Source organism: Tachysurus fulvidraco, chromosome 14 (assembly GCF_022655615.1).
Source record: "Tachysurus fulvidraco isolate hzauxx_2018 chromosome 14, HZAU_PFXX_2.0, whole genome shotgun sequence".
Taxonomy (NCBI): Eukaryota; Metazoa; Chordata; class Actinopteri; order Siluriformes; family Bagridae; genus Tachysurus; species Tachysurus fulvidraco.
The window spans coordinates 25,761,836-25,784,238 of record NC_062531.1 but is presented as its reverse complement, the minus strand read 5'-3'; the positions used below and the strand labels follow the sequence as shown (position 1 = coordinate 25,784,238).

General features: G+C 36.8%; 2 protein-coding genes across 2 annotated transcripts; both read left to right on the top strand.

Annotated features, from left to right (window-relative positions):
* Positions 1-8,102: 8,102 nt before the first annotated feature.
* Positions 8,103-10,557, top strand: LOC113656702 (H-2 class II histocompatibility antigen, A-Q alpha chain-like). The gene is made up of 5 exons (XM_047799953.1): positions 8,103-8,263; positions 8,455-8,700; positions 9,470-9,751; positions 10,090-10,219; positions 10,301-10,557. The coding sequence occupies exons 1-4, from the start codon at positions 8,206-8,208 to the stop codon at positions 10,209-10,211; spliced, it is 708 nt and encodes a 235-aa protein (XP_047655909.1). The 5' UTR covers positions 8,103-8,205; the 3' UTR covers positions 10,212-10,219; positions 10,301-10,557.
* A 1,560-nt stretch (positions 10,558-12,117) lies between these two features.
* Positions 12,118-14,682, top strand: LOC113656695 (HLA class II histocompatibility antigen, DR beta 4 chain-like). The gene is made up of 6 exons (XM_047799952.1): positions 12,118-12,270; positions 12,672-12,944; positions 13,279-13,560; positions 13,771-13,884; positions 14,008-14,036; positions 14,131-14,682. Exons 1-5 carry the CDS (start codon positions 12,216-12,218, stop codon positions 14,028-14,030), a joined length of 747 nt encoding a protein of 248 aa, XP_047655908.1. The 5' UTR covers positions 12,118-12,215; the 3' UTR covers positions 14,031-14,036; positions 14,131-14,682.
* The last annotated feature ends 7,721 nt before the right edge of the window (positions 14,683-22,403 follow it).

The window sequence follows — 22,403 nt, the reverse complement described above, 5'->3', positions numbered from 1 at the left end:
GTTGATATTAATTTTACATCTGCATCATGAGTATGATGATGAAATAAATATAACATGCAAATATCTGTATTGATCCACATATAATAAATAGACATTTATTTTTTAGCTAAAAATCGGGTTATAGGAATAGGAGTGTCTCCTACGAGTGTCTCCTATGTTGAATGCAAGCCTGCAGTCAAAAAAATTTACTTAAATTTGACTTTTCTTATCTTTGAGGTCATGCCACTTTCCATTGTATATTACATAGCCTTAACTCTGTAAGATATATCCACTGGAAGTACAACAGGATGTAGTGCATAATATTCTCTATCCCACTCTTCTGAAGTGATTGTTCTGATAAGTTCACTGTGTGTTTGAGTGAGATTATGATGTCCATTTATCTACACAGAGTGAAATACTCACAGTGAGTGAATGTTTATAAGGTAGAAGTTAGTTTAGCTGACAAAGTGAGAGATGTATTGATATATCAGTGAATTGGCTGACTTCATAACACCGTCCCAGAAACATAAGTGAGGGTGTGAAGGATTACTGGATTCGGCTTAATAAAGCCATAGACTGTGATGATGTTCACTTCACATTGGCCAGATCCAGACCTTGCTCTGTCTTCCCAGTTTAAGCTGTGAAGTGTTGCAGAGGTTCAGGATCAGCTGAATTACTAACAAGTAGATCACCAAAGTGAGTCATGTCTGAAGCTAAGCTTACATTGCCTCTGTCATTTTGTGGCCAGACTCGATGCCATCTCTCGTCCTGAGCAGCACAACCTCCTGGGAGTTCTTCCAGCACTAACTCTGTTTCATGCCCAAGAGCAGCAGCAAATCATTCTTCTACCACTGCTGACAGCGGTCTACAGCATATGGTTAGCATGTACTGGGCTCTCTCTTTGTGAAATGGGATTCATGGATTCAAGTTTATGGATTGAAATCCTCAGACTTTCTAACTTACTTAAGCTCAGCATGTAGAGTCTGTGCTTCTAAAGAACACGCTTTTGCCCCTTTTCCACCAATGCTGTTTGAGTGCAGGTTCGGAGCCTAATTTGAAACCAGTTCTTTCTTTTTCGACAGCAAAAGCACCGGCTATGAACCAGGAAAAGTGGTTCTTAAGTAGCACCAAAACGTTGCTGGTCTAGACTTAAGAACCGCTTGCGTCAGGGGCTGGTTACTGTTAGCGCCTTTAATAATGTACCTTAAGTATCTTATCAGCACACATGATAGTAGGTAGCTACATGCTAAGGCTAACTTTTTTTCTGTGTTAATGATAAAATAATGTTAAGTACTTTCTCGATTACAACCTCCGTTTATACAGATTACATGGAGCTGCATGTACACATTGGATTCGCCGCATTTGGATGTTAATGTAGGTTCACAAAGCCATGAGCATTAACAGTAAAGTAACATCCACCATTGTTGTTGTGTTTGTGTTTGCCGCTGCTGCGCTAACGTTGCTGTGTAACGTGACACGTGTACAGTGACTTAAGACTTGGCCCTTTGATGGCTCTAGAGGGTGGAAAGGCAAACCGGTTCTTAGAAGGTTTGCCAGTGGAACCAACTTTAAACCAGCACCAGCACGAGCTCTGAACCAGCACTCGGTTCTTTCTGGTGGAAAAGAGGCATTTATGAACATACTGTAGGTGTCAAAATCTTTATCACTGCTGCAGTTGTGGCTACATTAAGAATGACTGTCCAAAAGCAGCAGGCCTTGCATCTCCCCTGGGTCCTGTTCATGTAAACTAAAAACTAAAATGAGGTGAAAGGGATAACAGGGATTTTCCAAGATTCCTTTAAATAAGAGAAAAAAATCTTTGTTCACTGCTGCAGAAGAAAAATATATGTTTTGTACGGATTCCCAGGATGAGCAAGTCAGCAAGTTCGCACTGAAGGGGTTAATGGATACTAGCAGTGATAGTGAAGAGCTTAAGTTGTAATCTGATGGTTTTCTTCCATGTCCCTAAGTGAGGTCCAGTAATGTTATGCTGGTTGACTGTGTGTATGATTTGGTTTAAGTTTGTTTTCCCAACCCCAGTTGAGATAAGTTCATCGTTGCCAGCAATGTAATCAAATGTTTTCTGCAGAAGATAAAATCTAAGGTTGAGTATTTCCAGCTTGATTTCTGTGACAACATTGACCCTACATGTGAGCACATCCTTTAGCTTCTGAGCTGTATCTTTTGTTGGCTTCTTAGTGCAGTTACTCTCCTTCCTGTGAGTATCACTGTATCATAGGGGGCAAGTTGCCAGATGATGTTCCTATTTGACCTGGTGTATGTTCAGTGATAATGTCTATGTAGGGAAACAGATGGATGCCCATGAAGATTTGAATCCTCAGTAACACTCCGTCATAACACCAAGCTAGCTGATGTTTTTCGTGTTACACTGGAAGATCTTGCCATAGCACAGAATCTGTGTGATACTGTAGCTACGACCACCAGGGATAATACACCAACCACCTTGTAACAACTTCAGGTATTTTCTAGTAACCACCTGGTACAACAGAGCAGACATGTAGGAAACCCTAACAACAACCTACACGTCTACTGTACTAGCAACCACCTAGTAACACCATAGAAATAAAATGAAATACAGCAGCAGTGGTAAATAACCTGCAAAAGCAAACATGTAAATAAGTGAAATTCTTAAAAATTCTTCAAACTAATCCTGCGGTGCGAGTGGTCCAGTGTTTCTTCAGTTCCTTAATTAGAAGTTTACTTCCTTCCTGCAAATCAGTTCCCCTTTCTGTTTAATGTGCATTTAAAACAAGCTTATTACAAGGTTTTAATCTCGTCCTGTTATATTATATGTCTATATTATGGAGAAAAATGAAGGGGAGAAGAAATGAACAGACATCCTGGAGAACCTGCTGAAGCTAATAAAATAGCAGAAAAATAGAAATGTACATTTTAAGCAAATGTTATGTGTATAAATAGAACGGTGGTCTGTAGACTTCATTTATTAAAAAGGAAAAAAAGAAGTTTAATCTAATATTATAATGTTGGAGAAAATGACACAAACATGCATTACTAAAGGAAACAGCTGATACTTAACATAGTTCACGTATTAAAAAAACACAAATAAAGAAAGAGAAGTAATGAACAAAGTCACCACTGGGGTTTCACTTCACACACAGGCTGAGAAAAGTGAAACACTGAATATCAGTCAGTTAGAACTGATCCACCTTCCAGTAACAGATGATGTAACAGACACAGAGATTTCCTACTGGCTGAACCGGTCATATTCATCACCAGCAGGTTTTGCAACTGTGTTTTTGTTCTGTAAATATTTTCACTTTGTTCCTCCATGAAACAGAGCGAGATGTAAAGCTGTAAATAATCCACATCTTCCACAACATCTTAATGTTCTGTGTTTAAATGACATGGATCATTCTGTATAGATTTATTAGTCTATCAGAAAATAAATAGTTTATTTGCATGTTGATTTTCAGTAACATGTATTAGTGAATATCAGTGAGTAAATTGGTGTAAATATGTATGTGAGAACTTTTATAAATTTGCTGTCATACTTTTTTGACTGTCTTAATCATGTAGGAGAAAAAAATAGTGCATAAATAAATACGAACATCTACCACAGTAGAGCAGGTGATGTTGATGTGCTTGATGTTGATGTGATCCAGTGAAACCACAGGAACCTTTGGAGGACAAACATATCTTTATTTATTTATTTATTTATTTATTTATTTATTTATTTATTTATTTATTTATTTATTTGTTTATTTGTTTGTTTGTTTGTTTGTTTGTTTTTTATTAAACTAATGTTATAGTTTATACTTATACATAGTTAAATAGCTTCTTGCTTCTCTGACTAATGTCCTCTCGCTGGTCAAAGTGTAGGTCGTATCCACAGGACTGTCATCAGTTTTTACTTAAAGGTGTCTTCCTTTTACCTTTATTATTTACTCATTCATAAAGCCACTGAGCATTTGGTTAACTATTTCCTGGTTATTAAGTGCACAGTGGAATGAAACAGTGTTCCTCCTGGATGCTGGAGCTACAGACAACATAGAACTAAATACATTTACACACTATACATATAGTGCATGTGTGTAAGACAGTAGAGTCACTGACAAGAGAAACTTTTACTATAGATAACAGAGGAATAATTCACACTGTGACTCTTCTGTAAAAACCTGTCGCATCTAGAATAAGTCTGGTGATAAAGTGAATGATTTGCTATTTTAATAATATACTTACTTATACTTCTCTACTGTGAATAACATTCAGTTAATACTTAAAAAATCTATTTTAGCAGGAACAGACGTGTCTGTGTTACTTTGGTGTCTAAAACCTGTCTAGTTACAGTAAGTGTGATTTGACTGAATGACTGAATAATAAGACTTTAATGACAAGAGACTGATCCAGAGGTACAAAGCTGAGTGAATAATTTTGTGATTATTTGTTCAGTGATTAGATTGATAGATGTTATAACATTCAAGATGTTACTGTGAAGAGATCAGTGGAGTGAAGAGATGATGATGATGATGATGATGATGATGATGAGGAGGAGCAGGATGATGATGATAATGATGAAGATGAGGATGATGATCATTCATACTGAAAGCCTGCTTCCTTCATGGCTGCTTTCTTTTTCATTCACTAGGCATCATCTTCCATCGTCAGTCATCATAGCGTATCACCTTCAGAGCTCTGCACACCTGACTTAGGTCTCTTATCATCACATGTTATTTCCAGTTCTATAATCTGATTGGTTAAGTGTCATACCAGTCTCTGTGTATTTAATACAGTACTACAGTATATTTGTTCAGCTGGTGACATCATGACAGGACACAGACATGATACTTTTCAGGAATATAACTTATGACTTATGATGAATCTCACCAGAAGAAGATGATAAAGAAGAGAAGGAAATCTCACTTGAACCTTTGTACAAATCAATGTGAGCTAATTATAACTAATGTGCTATACAGTGAGTGTAGCTTCTTCATGAGCTTTTTCTGCTAGTGGAGCAAAAATAAACAGAACTTTTGGCCCAAGTGTGTGAAACGTCAGGTACTGCTACACTCTATACAGTCACTACAGTATGTTAGTTATGATATTCATTTCTTCTTTCTAGGCCTGTTGTATAAAATCAGTACTGCCGTGTTGATATTCAGTATAAACTCAGTGTGATATCACTTTATTATCCTGAATTACATTTACAGCATTTAGCAGACACGCTTATCCAGAGTGACTTAATTTTTTTTTTCATTTCAATTTACACAACTGAGCAATTGAGGGTTAAGCACCTTGCTTAGGGCCCCAGCAGTGGCAGCTTGGTGGACCTGGGGTTCAAATCCATGACCTGCCGATCAGTAGTCCAACACCTTAATCGCTGAGCTACCACATCCCAATTAACACTCACGACTTTAACGAAACATTACACTCCTTTGGGAACAGATCAAAGATTAAAAAAAAAATATGTTTTTATATACACAAAATAAAGCAACACATTTCATAAAGGGCAGAAAAGCATGATGTGAAGTTCAAGGTTCAAGGTTCTTTACTGTCAGAGCCACCATATGTGCAGACATACAGAGGAAAAATATACTAAATACTGTTTCTCTTTTCTCTTATCAAGTGTCATGAAAACAAAAATAAATTCATAAATTTAATCGTTTATCTAGTAATTTTTAGTAAGTTCTCTTTATTCTGTAAGAGCAGATCAGTTGTTCTGATGATCACACATCTCTGATCTCATCTCAAACTGAATATTATTTATTATGATTAATTATCTGATTATTTATTATCTTATTATATTATAGATCTGACGATTCGTTAACAAGAACTTATAATAGGTCTGTAATATTCCTTAATAAAATTTAGGTTTAATAGAGCCTGAGTCATAAAGAAAAGTGTATGTGTAAGTGAAAAGCAGAATGTGTTTATCTTCAGCACTGTAATAAACTATTTACAAGATAAAACACTGTCACTAAACTCAGGACAGTTCAAATAAAATACATCCACTTTGTGATCAAATTTTCATTTCTTTTCCACATTTAACAAACTGACATCTATTGAACGAACAATTAAAGAAAAAACAAACAAATAAACAACAAAAAATAAACAGACAATATATATACGTTATTATGTATTCAAATCAAATCAAATCAAATTTTATTTGTCACATACAGACATACTGAGTATGACATGCAGAGAAATGCTTTTTGCATCTGTCCGGTATTTAAGCATAAAAGGAATGCAATTAGGGGTAAAAATAAAACAAAAGGAGATAGATAAATAAAAAAGTATAAACTATATAAAAACTATATAAAATATGAAAACATATGTGAAAAAAAATTGTATATACATAAATATACATAATTTTAATGATTGTCCTTAAAGTGTCCATGTGCAGTATGGTATATATAAAGTGGCACTGTGCTGTGCAAGTCCAGAGTTAATGTGACAGTGCAAAAAAGGTGTGTATAAACAGTGAAGATGGAGAGAGAGGTCCAGTACTATATCCTGGGTGTTTCTTGGTTTAAACCCCGAATGGCCTGCGGGAAGAAGCTTCTCCTCATTCTCTCTGTGTTTGCTTTCAAGGAGCGGAAGCGTTTCCCTGAACTCAACAAAGAAAAGAGCCCATTGTTGGGATGCTGAGATCCTTTACAATCTTCCTGGCCCTGGTCCTGCACCGCAGGCTGTAGATGTCCTGCAGGTCAGGGAGCCCGGTGTGGATGGTACGTTCAGCTGAACGCACCACCCCCCTGGAGGTCTCACCTGTCCTGCATGGTGCTGTTCCCGAACCAGGAAGTGATGCTACCCGTCAGGACGCTCTCAATGGTGCAGGTGTAGAAAGTCTTTAGCACCTGAGAGGGTAGTTTGAAGTCCCTTAAGCGTCTCAGATGGTACAGACACTGCCGGGCCTTCTTCACCAGCGTGTTGTGACAGGACCAAGACAGGTCCTGTGTGATGTGAACACCCAGGTACCGGAAACTGTCCACTTTCTCCACTGGGGTCCCGTTGATGTTTAGCGGTTTGTATGACCGCTCCTGCTTTGTGCTGAAGACCACTATCAACTCCTTAGTCTTGCTGATGTTCAGGAGAAGATTGAAATTCACTTTCTTGAGAATCACTCTTTAATATATACTAAATTATTGGACGAGAAACAATGAGAGACTTCAGCAGCCGTATGTTTGTCAGTATTAATTCATGCTGTCGTACACTCTCAGGTCACTGTTATAAAAATCCACCACATTAAAGAGATTATCCGTTAGTACACTGGAACTCTAGTTTGACGCACTGAATTATGGGATTTTCAGGACACACGAGACACGGTGTTCTGATTCAGTCGACTCTTTTCTCAATATCACACAGACGCTGTTTACATCATGGAGGATGACGTCGTCTGATTGGACCACATCAGTCTTTCAGTGGAGTTAAATAACTAAATGTAATTTCATACTTTTGATGAAATTTAAAATGCTTTAATTTGCAGATTTTAAATAAAGAAAAACATGCCATAGTTAAACTACACGGCTGTGACACGACATGTGCTTTAGATCTCAGGTGAACGATATAGAACACAGTTAGATTAATCCACAGGAAAAGAGACACAGAAAAGTGTTTACTGATAAAATACTGTACTTAAATATGTCACTTATAGAATAAATACCTTTTAATTTTTTATTTCTCTTAGAATTTTTGTGCATAAAATTAATAATAAAAACATAAAATAGGACACAACGTTTTTTCTTTAGACACCGTTTTAATTATTTCAAGAACATAAATGAAAAAAAAACAGTAATATTTAGGAATTCCTTATTTCTATAAATCTTTTATTTTATTAAACTTTAAATATAATTATATTTCACAGAATCTTCACAGCAAAGTAAACTGTTCCTAATTTATTGCCTTCTCTTTTTTCTCCAATTAATGTTAGAGTTCATTTTCCTGCTTTCAGTAAAAACAAACAATCTGTTTGTTTGTTTGTTTGTTTGTTTGTTTGTTTGTTTGTTTGTTTCTCACAACGTTTCTGTTCTTTCCCTGTTTGTGTTATAAGACATCAGTCCACCTCCGTGTGTAAAACTCATCTGAGTCTCTGCCTGGACACTGATGACGTGTGAGTGATGGGACGCTGTGATTGGATGATTTCTGCTTGACTTTTCCCTCCTCTGTATTTCTGCCTGTATTCAGTCTGAGTGTTCAGTCAGTGTTCAGTGAGGTTCATCTGAGCTGCTGATTTACTCACAATTCAGGATGAAGTTATTGTTGATCTTCTTCACACTCATGTGTGTGACGGACACTGAAGCAGGCGGTAAGTCAGACTTTAACGATAATGTAAAATTTATTCATGATATTAAATCATCATAATGTCGGTGTTTTAACCGGATTTATATTAAACACGTTGTTTCAGATCATCACAATGTTTTATAAATGATAATGAAGTTTAATGTATCTGTAATAATCTGATGTTTAAACATCATTCTGTTTCTGTGTGAATTTCAGCTCAACACCACGATCTGGATTTAGTCGCTTGTTCAGACACTGATCAGGAGTATATGGTAGGGTCTGATGGAGAGGAGCAGTTTTATGCAGATTTTAAACAGAAGACGTTAGTGAAAGCGCTGCCTCCATTCGCTGATCCTTACGAATTCCCCGGAGGATACGAGTACGCCGAGGGTAACATGCCCATCTGTAAACGCAACTTAGACGGGTGGAAAAAAGACTTTAAAGACATGCCTGTGCCTCAGGGTGAGTAACTCACTGTACACACAGGAGCTTTTATACATTTAATATAGAATAATTTACCTGAATCTGTTTTATTGTTGTAGATTTGACTGTTGTGAAGTTCCTGAGTATTTAAAGTGTCAGTAAACTTTAATAATTACATCATAAAGACATTTATATACTGAAACCTACAGAATAAACACTGACACTACAGTACAGTTATAGTACAGTGTTTATATTCAGTTTAGTGTTTAATAAAACATCACACAGTGAATCACATCATTAACACAGTTATCTGATTCGGAACATCAAATATTTATTTAATTAGATTTATATTATAGAGAAATGTAGTTTAAACTCAGTTAAAAACAGAGAACTGATGATGTGTTTAAATATAAATAAACTGATAAATCATTCAAACATCTCTCTGTCACACACACACACACACACACACACACACACACACACACACACACACACACACACACACACACACACACACACACACACAATGCAGTATGAGTTATACTGCTAACAGTAAAGTTTAGTGCCTAGTCTAGTGTGTGCAAGATGATGACTTTTTGAGTCAGTGAGAACAGTTAACACATTACTGAGTACTGAACACAATCAGAAGCGTTGATTTGTCAATATGTAATTAATAATAATAAACCTGTAATAAAGATGTCCTTAAAACACTTTATGTTTAAAATATTCCAGATCTATTAGTGATTAGAAGTTAAATAATAAACAGAGTTATAACACTGGTGATTGTGTGGTTTATATTTCTGCCCAGATGCCCCACAGAACTCCATCTATACTAGAGATGATGTACAGCTGGGAGCACAGAACACACTCATCTGTCACTTCACTCGTTTCTTCCCTCCACATGTTACTGTGCGCTGGACCAAGAATGGTGAAGATGTGACGGACGAATCCACACTCAGTCAGTTCTACCCGAATAAGGACAACACCTACAACCAGTTCTCTCACCTGCCCTTCACCCCACAGGAAGGAGACATTTACACCTGCAAAGTGGAGCACGAGGCGCTGGGTTCAGCTGACACCAGGACATGGGGTGAGACGTGAGGAGTGTTTAATACTGATTCTGTCTTTTATTAAGAACAGAAATAACCCTCTATGTGTGTGTGTGTGTGTGTGTGTGCGTGCACGTGTGTGTGTATCTGTGTGTATGTGTATTTGTGTGTATTTATGTGTGTATGTATCTGTGTACGTGTGTAACTGTGTGTGTATGTGTATTTGTGTGTATCTATGTATGTGTGTGTGTGTATCTGTGTATATGTGTGTTTGTGTATCTGTGTGTGTATGTGTATCTGTGTGTGTGTGTGTATCTGTGTATATGTGTGTGTGTTTGTGTATCTGTGTGTGTGTGTGTGTGTATGTGTGTGTGTGTAGAGGTGAATGTTGAACTTCCCAGTGTTGGTCCGTCTGTGTTTTGTGGTGTTGGTCTGTTTGTAGGTTTGCTCGGAGTCGCTACTGGAACTTTCTTCCTTGTTAAAGGAAACCAGTGTAACTGAAGGTTCAGGTAACTGAAACAATTAAACATCACATGTATTATATCTGATAAAGTGTACAGCGCTGACACAAACCTGTTTCTGTGTTTCAGACAGAGGTGAAGAGACGCATTAGATTCCTGCCAAGAAGATTTTTCACCAAAGAAACTGTACATTAACTCATAGTGTATTTCATCTGTTAGATCACTGAAATGTTTATGTTCCACTGTATACCTGTGTTAGAGTTTTCTTTACTTACTGCACAAATCTATTAAAATTATTTTCCAAAAATTGATGTTAGATGAGAAAATGCAAATGAACAGGAATATGAGTGCTTAAAATAATGAAAGAAATAAACTTTATAAACAATCACATGGTTTTTTTTTACACAGACTACATTCAGTATCAAGCTGCACCAGTTTGAACAATAACACGTATGATGACGTACATCACACATGACATGTAATACGTTTTTCAGATGTTAATAATGTGATCACATGCAAAATGCACAAGACACATTTAATCGTATGTATAACAACAAAACAATTATCCATGTGAGAAAAATACACCTGAAAAAATAAAATAAAAATGTGAAAATAAACTAATCCTAAAAATAAAAAACACATGAGCTACATTTGTAAGACAAGAGGATATAAAAATATTAAACTGTTAATGTTCCATGTGACTCTTCACAGGTGAAGTTACTATAAACTCACTGAAACTCACTTGAAATAGTTATTGATTTAAAATTTTTGAATTAAAGTTCTAAATCTAATCATGTAAACACCTTCAACTACTAAATAAAATGATCAATCACTGACATTATGTCCTAATTTTTTTCTCTTAGAGACCAAATATACAACATATATAATAAAATACACAGAAATGCTGGTTGAGAAATTTGATGATAATATTTTGCAACTATTTATTACATGCAACATTACTGCAGATTAACATTAAATAAATTAAATATAAAATTAAATGTTAACTGCTCTGTTCACCGGTCCCTTCCAAGAGGGGATGAGGTCAAAGGTGAAAGTTCAGCGACAGGGCAGAGGGCAGGTGTCACAATAAAAGTCATTAATTTTGTATAGTCTATTATAATTCAGGTAAAATATATAGTTAACTAAACAATATTCTCTTTTTTGTGTATATTGTGTTGTCAGGAAATACTGCTATTATAAAAGTAATTAACAATCATTAGTGTGTGTGTGTGTGTGTGTGTGTGTGTGTGTGTGTGTGTGTGTGTGTGTGTGTGTGTGTGTGTGTGTGTGTGTGTGTGAGAGAGAGAGAGAGAGAGAGAGAGAGAGAGAGAGAGAGAGAGTCAGTCATTACAATGATAACAATGTTTGATTATTATGCAGGAATTCATAAATATTACTTATAAATAATAATAAAATAACAAGATGCATGAAACTATCTGTAACTATTTTGACATTATATATATATATATATATATATATATATATATATATATATATATATATATATATATATATATATATATATATTATTAGCAGCAGCAGCACAATAATATACAGTATATAATGATAATGAACTGCATTAAAATGGCAATTAAAAAGTTAGAAATAAATTAGAATTAAATGAATTTTTTTATCAATATACATCGTATATTATTGTGCTGCTGTTGCTGCTGCTGCTGCTAATAATAATAATAATAATAATAATAATAATAATAATAATAATAATAATAATAATAATAATAATAATAGTTGTTGGTGTTATTTATTTGTCACACTTTTGCCCCTGTGCAGTTTTTAGAGAGAATAAAATTGGTATAAATTCTGCCTGGTAACATGTGACTGTGTGTGTGTGTGTAGTGTAGGATTGGTGTGTGTGTGTGTGTGTGTGTGTGTGTGTGTGTGTGTGTGTGTGTGTGTGTGTGTGTGTGTGTGTGTGTGTGTGTGTGTGTGTGTGTGTGTGTGTGTGTGTGTGTGTGTGTGTGTGTGTATTACAGTAGACCTGCTGTACTTTCCTCAGTCGGATCTGAGACTCAGAGAAGAAACAATGTTCAGGCTCCTGATTCTGTTCATCGTCCAGTCTGCGGTCCTGAACACAGCCAGTGAGTGTTTACTGTAATAATGCTAATGATATAATGTTAATGAAATAATGTTAATGTAATAATGTTAATGACATCATGTTAATTAAATAATCTTACTGTAATAACCTTAACGTTAAATATACAGTATAATGCTTTTATTTTGTTTATTGTTCAGAATAGAATGAAAATCATTTACAGCTCTGTTTAAATAAAGATCCTCAAACAGCGTCATAAAAACGAATGTTTAGAAGGAAAGTGTTTATTAATTACATTTAACACTGAATCTTTTACAGAAGTGGAGATTTATTTATTTATAGTTGTGTTTAAAGGCAGATTTAAAGACAGATTTAGTGTTAAATGTTAAATAAAGCTGGTTTACTTTGGCTCAGCAGTGTGAACGTTTTGTTGTTATTTTCTCTCAGATGGAGATCACCTGTCAATGCCAACTTGGTGTAACTGGAATAAAGATGATCTCAGTGATATGGAGCTCATAAGGTCTTACATCTTCAACAAGATTAACTACTTTGAGTTTAACAGCACTCTGGGGAAGTATGTGGGATACACGAAGTTAGGCATCAGTAACGCAGATAGATTGAACAAAGACACTGCAAGGCTGCAAGCACAAAAAGCCCAGGCGGAAACTGTCTGTAAACCTAATGCTGGGATTTACTACAGCAATGTTCTGAGTAAAACAGGTGAGATTAATTTACTAACATAAAAACTTTTATTCTGTAATATTTACACTATTTCCTCTTTCTGTATCCCTGAAACACATTTATCTTTATTTTACAATAGATTAATTTCACACATATTTAAAATATATAGATTTTATTCACTGAGCTGCTCATCTGTAGCTTCTTAAACACCAAACTCAACAGACGACATGTTACACATTATTATTATTATTATTATTATTATTATTATTATTAGTAGTAGTAGTAGTAGTAGTAGTATTTATTTGTTTGTTTGTTTATTATTATTATTATTATTATTATTATTATTATTATTATCTGTGGTTTATTTCTACAGTTGAGCCGCAGGTTAAAGTGAAGTTGGTGAAGAAATCAGACGGCTCTCATCCTGCCATGTTGATGTGCAGCGCTTACAGCTTTTATCCTCCACTCATCAAAGTGACCTGGCTGAGGAACGGTAAGGAGGTTGAAGGAGGTCAGACGTCCACTGAGGAGATGGCTGATGGAGACTGGTACTATCAGATCCACTCACACCTGGAGTACACACCTGAGTCTGGAGAGGAGATCTCATGTGTGGTGGAACACGCCAGCTTCAAAAAACCCATGAGCTATAAATGGGGTAAGTCTCATTACCACAGTCTGATCTACAGTCTGATCTACAGTCTGGTCTACAGTCTGATCTACAGTCTGATCTACTGTCTGATCTACATGTCCACGAAACGGAGAAATTGACTTTTAATAAGTCATCAGAAAAATAAGACCCAATGTTACATCAATAATAATGATATATTTCTGTTATATATTAAATAAATCCCTCTGGATGTCTCAGATCCGTCCATGTCTGAACCTGATAAGAGTAAGATTGCTATCGGAGCGTCAGGTCTGGTTCTGGGGGTCGTGCTTTCAGCTGCTGGATTCATCTACTACAAGAAGAAATCCTCAGGTCAGTGACTGAACCTTCAGGAATCATCTAGAACATCTGTGGATTAGATCATAAATAAAATCTATTAATAATAAACCATTGAACCTGATCTCTGATCTTCATCTGTCTGTTTGTTGTCCTCAGGACGGATCCTGGTCCCGACATAAACACAGGTACGGGTCTGGAGTTTATATTTATTTACCCAGAATGCTCTGTGTTTATCTTCAGCTACACTAAAATCTTACACATGAACCTTCATCTTCTCAGGTCTTCCGGAGGAGGAACACTGGAGTGTTTACTGGAACCTCATCAGATAAACACCTGCTTTATTCCTAACAGTGAGATCTTACTGAGACATTAATGTGTTCTTCTGTTTCTTATCACTTACTTTTAGCTTTTAAGACTTTAATGAAACTCGTGTTAAATATCCTGATTTTAAGCTTTATAAAAATTATTCAGTAGAAAACAAACAAACTGAGTTTAGTCACATCCAGTTTCAGAACATGTAGAAATGAAGGGTTTAAAATGAACCTGAAACTTTTCATTATTAAATCTTTAGCGCCCCCTACAGTCTGTTTAACTCTGACTCACTTCTACAGGTTTAGTGACTGTTTATTATCAGTTTATACTAACACTCATCTGTACTTTTCTGTTTCTGATCATCAGTCACTTCAGTTTAATTTGAATTGTTTTTTTATTCTGTTTGTTTGCTGAATCTTTAAAACTGAATTAAATAAATCTGAACACATGAAAAACTTTCAACAGATTTCATTTTGCATCAATTCTACAGCTGAAATAAAGTCAGATTTTATTAGTAAACTTTTCATCGTAATTATTTTATTGTGTGGGGAATCAGATGAGTCTGAGGTTCAGAACAAAAGAGCTAATAATAATAATAATAATAATAATAATAATAATAATAAGATTCAAAGATTCAAAGTGTTTATTGTCATACGCACAGACAGAAAGCATGTTTCTCTGCAAAATGAAATTCGTACTTTGCTGTCCACACTAAATGTCATACAGTAAAGTAAAAAGTAAAAATAAAAATGTTCATTCATCATTCATTTTCTACCGCTTTATCCGAACTACCTCGGGTCACGGGGAGCCTGTGCCTATCTCAGGCGTCATCGGGCATCAAGGCAGGATACACCCTGGACAGAGTGCCAACCCATCACAGGGCACACACACACACTCTCATTCACTCACGCAATCACACACTACGGACAATTTTTCCAGAGATGCCAATCAACCTACCATGCATGTCTTTGGACCGGGGGAGGAAACCGGAGTACCCGGAGGAAACCCCCGAGGCACGGGGAGAACATGCAAACTCCGCACACACAAGGCGGAGGCGGGAATCGAACCCCGACCCTGGAGGTGTGAGGCGAACGTGCTACCCACTAAGCCACCGTGCCCCCCAAATAAAAATGTGTGAATGAAAAATAAATAAAATAGAATAAAAAGAGAAATAAAAGAAATAAAGTTCTTAATAAAGGCAATAAGAGGTGCAGTGCCAAATAAGGCAATAAAGTGAGGTAGTGCAGTTCTTGGTGAAGTAGTGCAGTTCTGAGAAAATGAATGTGCAAAAAATGTAGTTCAATGTAAACAGTTATGTCCATGTAAACAATTAAGCAGTTATGTCCATAATTGCAAACTCCTATCAGCTGTTTAGGAGTCTGATGGCAGAGGGGAAGTTCTTCAGTCTAGAGGTCCTACATTTCACACTTCTGTACCTCCGTCCTGAAGGTAGAATTGTGAACAATCCGTACTGGGGGTGGGAGGGGTCTTTGAGAATGGAAGCAGCTCTCCTGTGGACTCTGTGGTGGTAGATGCTCTGCAGAGAGGGCAGTGGAATCCTGATGATCTTCTGCGCAGTCTTCACCACTCTGTGCAGACGTTTGCGGTCCATGACAGTAGTGCTGCCGTACCACATAGTGATGCAGTTGGTCAGGACACTGTCAATGACGCAGCTGTAGAAGTTTCTGAGGATCTCAGGCGACATGCCAAACTTCCTCAGCCTCCTCAGAAAATACAGCCGCTGTTGGGCCTTCTTGACCAGCTGCGTGACGTGAGGTGTCCAAGTGAGGTCCTCACTGATGTGGACACCCAGGTATTTAAAATTGCTCACCCTCTCCTCTTCAAGCTCCCGGATGAACAATAATAATAATAATAATAATAATAATAATAATAATAATAATAATAATAATAATAATAATAATAATAATAATAAAATGATTCTGAAAATAAATAAGGTTCAGTGTGACGGATCATTGTGACTTTATTAAATTATTTTAATCATTTGAATTAATTTGCTTCTAAACTTCTTTGTGACCTTCAGCGCCAGAGGATGAACACAATGATTCGATTTATTTTCTCTTGTGTAAAAGAGTATTTATAATTTTGGTAGAAACCTTTAATTGAACGTAAACAATTGAGACACAAAATAAAGGAGAGATGAACAGATGAACAGATATATTTACAGACCGACTCTGACTTCCTGTCAGCTGTAGGATTTGATCTCATAACCATCAGATTAGATAAAATCTATAAAATCTACAACTTCTTTAGGCTTTGAGGAAAAAAGAGATATGAGATTAATAAACACGTGAAGAGAGAGAGAGATAGATAGATAGATAGATAGATAGATAGATAGATAGATAGATAGATAGATAGATAGATAGATAGATAGATAGATAGATAGATAGATAGATAGATAGATAGAGTAGATAGAGTAGATAGGTAGCTTTGGGACTTGAACCCACAGCTTCACCCATTGATCAACACCAGCCCCATCTCTGGTTCTGACTTGTCCTTTATCTCCTGCTCTACATTTCTCTAAATATTTCTTGAAATCTAAAAAAACATGAATCCTTCCGTATTTCCATCTAACTCAAGACCCTCAGCCTTGTACTGATGATCACACCCATAACATCACACCTGAAGATCTCTCCATGTCTCCATTCTGTTCAGAACATAAACCAGTGTGACCCAGTCATCAGACTCCAGACACCAAACACACACCGGACACCAGATGTAGGAGACGTTCCATGTGAACTGGACCATGACATTTACATACACATACAGTACATGAGGGTGTAAAGGGATTTCAGTGTCTGGTTCTTATTGCAATAAAAGTCTGACTTGTTTCATCTAAATAAATTAAACAGAGTTCGTAACGTCACGTAATGAGACATCAGATTTAAATAAAGTAATAAAGACTCAGAGCTCGTGATCTTTCAGTGTCCTCTGGCTGCTCGGTATCAGATCATCACACTGCTAACTGTTATACCGTATGTTAGCATCGGGCTAACATGATGATATAAAACATAAACCAATGGATGGAATTTAGTAAAGATTTATCTAATTAACTTTACATACTGAGTTACTAGTGATGTTTAACTACTTATTTCTGTCTTCTGTAAATATAAATTTAAGTTATTCTTGTATACAGGAGATAAACTGTGCTGTGTTTCACCATCTAATCTTCTTTAACTGTAAGATTGTACTGATTTTTTCCCTCAATCTTGAGCTCATGTTTTGTTCCAGATCTTTCAATAACATCTTCCTCTGGTTACTGATGACATCATAATGTTCCTGCTGTAATTGGTTCATGTGTGAAAGTGTCCTCAGGAACTTAGAGACTTTTCCGCTGTGTGTGTTTAATGGACATGATTTTAACCTCTCAGTCCTACTCATAAGTCCTGTATGTTTTTATGTTTCTTCTGACATCCTCTTAAATGTGATACAGTAAATATTCATCATAAGATGTTCTAACTAACTGCATGGTTTCATCAGCATTTAGTAAACTGTCTAGTTCACATGTTCCACCTCAGCTGTGTGTGGATTAGAATAAAAACCGTCTCCTTCAGACCAGATTACATCATCAGAATATCAGCAGAAATTAAAACACACTCATTTCTCTTCATTAGTTTCAGACAGAAAAGCGTATTAATGAGATGAAGGTTAAAACACCGGTCAGATACAGAATCCTCCTGATGTTATTCTTCTACTGTGACTCGGTTGATTATTTAATCAGTCCTCAGACTCAGAGTTAATACTGAACGTTTTAACATCTGGAGACAGGTGTTAAAGGTCTGTGGATCTTCTGTGTTGGTTAAGACGTCGACATGTTCGCTTCCTTTCTTCTTTCATTCACTCACTCATTTTCTACCGCTTATCCGAACTTCTCGGGTCACGGGGAGCCTGTGCCTATCTCAGGTGTCATCGGACATCGAGGAAGGATACACCCTGGACGGAGTGCCAACCCATCACGAGGCACACACACACACTCTCATTCACACACACTCACACACTACGGACAATTTTCCAGAGATGCCAATCAACCTACCATGCATGTCTTTGGACCGGGGGAGGAAACCGGAGTACCCGGAGGAAACCCCCGAGGCACGGGGAGAACATGCAAACTCCACACACACAAGGCGGAGGTGGGAATCGAACCCCCAACCCTGGAGGTGTGAAGCGAACGTGCTAACCACTAAGCCACCATGCCCCACTTATTTATTTTTATTATTTATTATACTTAAATTGACTTGTAATGTATTAGATGTGACAGTTAAATGCTGTTTAATGTTTTTATTTCTATGTGTGATTGTATTGGGATTAAAAAAAATAGAAGACTAATTTATTTTGGCAAATTTTATTATTGACACTAAAACAGAGAGTAAAATCTATGCAGTTTGTGAAGTCTGTGTATCACGTGTATATCTCTACACAAGGAGACTCCACACTTCTAACCTGCTTGGACACTTTCTGAAGGAATAAACTCATATATATAAAAATATAAAATATATAATTTATACTGAAAGAGCAGAAATTCAACCAATATCCTGGACAATAAATATTTCCTATATATTAACTGTAGAATCACTCAGTAAAGTGACATAGAATTAATGAACAGAATTAAATACGAGCGTTAGCTTTGTTCTGATGTCATACAGTACAAAAAGCTTATAATTGATCAGAACAGTTTACAGGCTTCAGGATGTGGAAACAGGTTTAAATAATAATGTTAATAAGGTGAGGGATCATAAATCATTAAATACACTTAAACATAATTCAGTATCTGTGACTGTTCAGGTTTTCTTTCCTCAGATACTGAATATGTAACAGGGTTCCTGCGCTCTGATTGGCTCACAAGCTGAACAGGTTTAATGCTCTGGTTTCATTCTGGGTGTCACTTTGTCTATGTTATTAGCTTATTAAAATAAAAAATAAATTATAGAACTCTACCCACACTGTGTTTCAGTCATGTGTGGACTCTGACGTCACTGACACATGAACATGTCGTTTAAAACACAATAGAAATTTAAATAAGTTTTATTTCTACAGTGAGACGTAACAGTAAACAGCTTCATGATCATTTTCACTTCCACTGATTTTAGGAAGTTTAGAAAGTGTGTGTGTGTGTGTGTGTGTGTGTGTGTGTGTGTGTGTGTGTGTGTGTGTGTGTGTGTGTGTGTGTGTGTGTGTGTGTGTGTGTGTGTGTGTTTATATATTGGAACTCTGGGGATTTCTGCTGATCCACATGTACCTGACTGTACCAGGAGTTTTATATAAACTTCATCTCTTTTATTATTATTTTAATCAGTATTATGAAGCACATGTTCTCCGTGTCAGCATCACACACCACTCTGTGTCTTGTGTCTCTGATCTGAAACCAGCTCTGGATTACTGACTGTCTCTACAGGCCCTGATCACCAGTGGGTCTGAATCAGACGTGTCCAATCTTGTCCATAAAGTGTTGATGTTGGTGCAGGTTTTCATTCCAACCAAACAGAAGCCACACCTGAGTTTAGTGAAAGCCAACATCAGCTGATTAAACAGATGGAATCAGGTGTGTGTCTGTTTTATTGGTATGAAATACCTGCACACACACCTGCCCTGTGTAGATAGGATCTGACACCTTTAGCCTTTATGCCCAATGCAAATATGCTACAAAAACAACATGAATGATTAAGTATGGTGATGGACAGGTGAAGGTGGGTTCAGTTCTTTGTCTGGTTCCTCTCAGGAGTTTTCCCTCAACACCTTCACCTCCGATCTAAATCTTAATCTACACTATATCCAGATTTATGTGGGTTAAATGTTCACTGTTAAATGTGATAAATAACTAAACTATAAAACTAAATTAATTTAATTATGGAAAGCTGTAAACTGCATGTTTCCATGGTGGAGTGTTTTATCTCTTTCACCTGGTTGTAATTCTTTTTATAAAACAACATTTCTAATTTATTCTCTTACCTGGATGATAATCTCATGTTAGTGTCAGTAACAGTGTAGAACTATGTTACCCATCAGCCCCAGCACATCACGTGTCCTGGTCCTGCACCTCAGTGGTTACTCACCTGTTCCCTGTGGGTCTGTCTCATGTTTATAGCTCATGTTTTACCTTTTATATTTCCCTCAATAAAATGTCTGCATTCAGACCTGCATTTGCCTCCTGTTTCCTGCCCAATGTTGGTAATAATTATAAAATCAAGACTTTAACATGGGGGACACGGTGGCTTAGTGGTTAGCACGTTCACCTCACACCTCCAGGGTTGGGGGTTCGATTCCCACCTCCGCCTTGTGTGTGTGGAGTTTGCATGTTCTCCCCGTGCCTCGGGGGTTTCCTCCGGGTACTCCGGTTTCCCCCCCCCGGTCCAAAGACATGCATGGTAGGTTGATTGGCATCTCTGGAAAATTGTCCGTAGTGTGTGAGTGTGTGAGTGAATGAGAGTGTGTGTGCCCTGTGATGGGTTGGCACTCCGTCCAGGGTGTATCCTGCCTCGATGCCCGATGACGCCTGAGATAGGCATAGGCTCCCCGTGACCCGAGAAGTTTGGATAAGCGGTAGAAAATGAATGAATGAATGAAGACTTTAACATCAGGCCTTACGACAAGTATCAATAAGTCATAGACAAATCACCTATAAATAATATAAACTTATGTATAAAAAATAAAACAACAACAAAAACCCCTTTATTGTTCTTTCATAGACAAAATTATTACTGTACATATTTAATAATGGTCTAACAAATAATGTTATCGTATTTGATTAAAACAAACTGCATAAAAACTTCTTACATGAATAAGTTTCTGTTAAAATGCGAGTTTTCACAAACTTTTAGTGACTTTACATTTAATCAACTAAACATTAACAACTCAAAGTTAGAATCAGGATCAGAATCAGTTTACTGTCTGTGGGTCCTGTGGGTTTTACACTTACAAGCAATCTGTCTTTGGTGTATCAGTTGGTTTGGATCAGATGGGATGGGTTTTGTTACCCTGCCCCAGAGAACACTGATAAGAACTACACCTGCAATGGTCTGGGGTATTAAAGAGTGTACACTGAGTTCTCATAGTCAGACTGTTGGATGTGGGGAAAATAAGTGAGTGATTTAGACACGAGACAAAACATTATGACAATATGTGACTGGGTTTAAAGCACCTGGAGGTTGTGTGCTTAAGGCTCACAGACAGAGCGGGGCAACAAAACCCATTCTGTCATGAAACGAGCACCTCAAGGGGGTAAAAAATCCAGACCCACATGCAGGAAGTTCAGACAGACAGGTTTTATTAAAATAAATAACAAAACTAACCAAATTCAGGGAAACATCTGGGGGAAAAAAACAGGATACAAGTAAAATGAAATGAAGAGCATAAAACAGAACAAACCGTAGAAACGACAAGGACTCATTAACAAATACAGACACAAGGCAACAGAGATAAATAGAGGAGGTAATTGGGGAGATGTGAGGAACATGTGTGCAGAGGCAGGAACAAAGCCTGCCAGGACGCCCCCTAGTGGTCAGGTAGGGAATAGTCCAAGCCAGCCATGACTTTCTGATCAAATCCTGTAACACAGAAAGGAACAGAATAGACATAGAACATGTTAATGACACCCCGATGTATACGGGACTGTATAAGTATCTACTCTATAGTGTATCATAGAGAATCTGAACTGAATCCTGAAGCAGTAGAGGATCATAGCATTGCGCTATAATAATGCACAGCTCACTTAAATCCAGTGAGACTGATCAACAATAACATCAGCTTTAACATCTTAACTTTATTTTTCTTTCTCCTTGGTGTGGTTCCTTTTATACTATTATGATATATGTTTCACATGGAACTGTGGATTTACTCAAAGTTCAAGTGTAAATGCTTTAAAAACTGTGAAGGTCGACTATTTATCTTTCAGTGTGTAGAAATAATGTTATAATGGACTTCATCTTACCTTCTATTGGACATTTTAAATGTAAATAACTCCATGTAAAGAATAAATAGACACCATGTCATTATACACATTTAAATAATGTAATAATTTATTAGTAACCTTTCCAAGTCACAGGTTGATGTTTTCTCCATGTTTTGTGATTCCTGTCTTCATCTGACAATAAACATGTACATTATGTACCACAGAGTGCCATCTAGTGGAGATACTGAAGCATCAGCGTTCAAATCATGAACGGTGGTGTGTGTGTGTGTGTGTGTGTGTGTGTGTGTGTGTGTGTGTGTGTGTGTGTGTGTGTGTT

Bases quoted from the DNA above. Each gene is read 5' to 3' on its own strand.
- LOC113656702 (XM_047799953.1), top strand. From the start codon at position 8,206: ATGAAGTTATTGTTGATCTTCTTCACACTCATGTGTGTGACGGACACT. The intron at 8,264-8,454 runs GTAAGTCAGACT...TGTGAATTTCAG, and splicing joins GACGGACACTGAAGCAGGCG to CTCAACACCACGATCTGGAT. The intron at 9,752-10,089 runs GTGAGACGTGAG...GTGTGTGTGTAG, and splicing joins AGCTGACACCAGGACATGGG to AGGTGAATGTTGAACTTCCC.
- LOC113656695 (XM_047799952.1), top strand. From the start codon at position 12,216: ATGTTCAGGCTCCTGATTCTGTTCATCGTCCAGTCTGCGGTCCTGAAC. The intron at 12,945-13,278 runs GTGAGATTAATT...TTATTTCTACAG, and splicing joins CAATGTTCTGAGTAAAACAG to TTGAGCCGCAGGTTAAAGTG. The intron at 13,561-13,770 runs GTAAGTCTCATT...TGGATGTCTCAG, and splicing joins ACCCATGAGCTATAAATGGG to ATCCGTCCATGTCTGAACCT.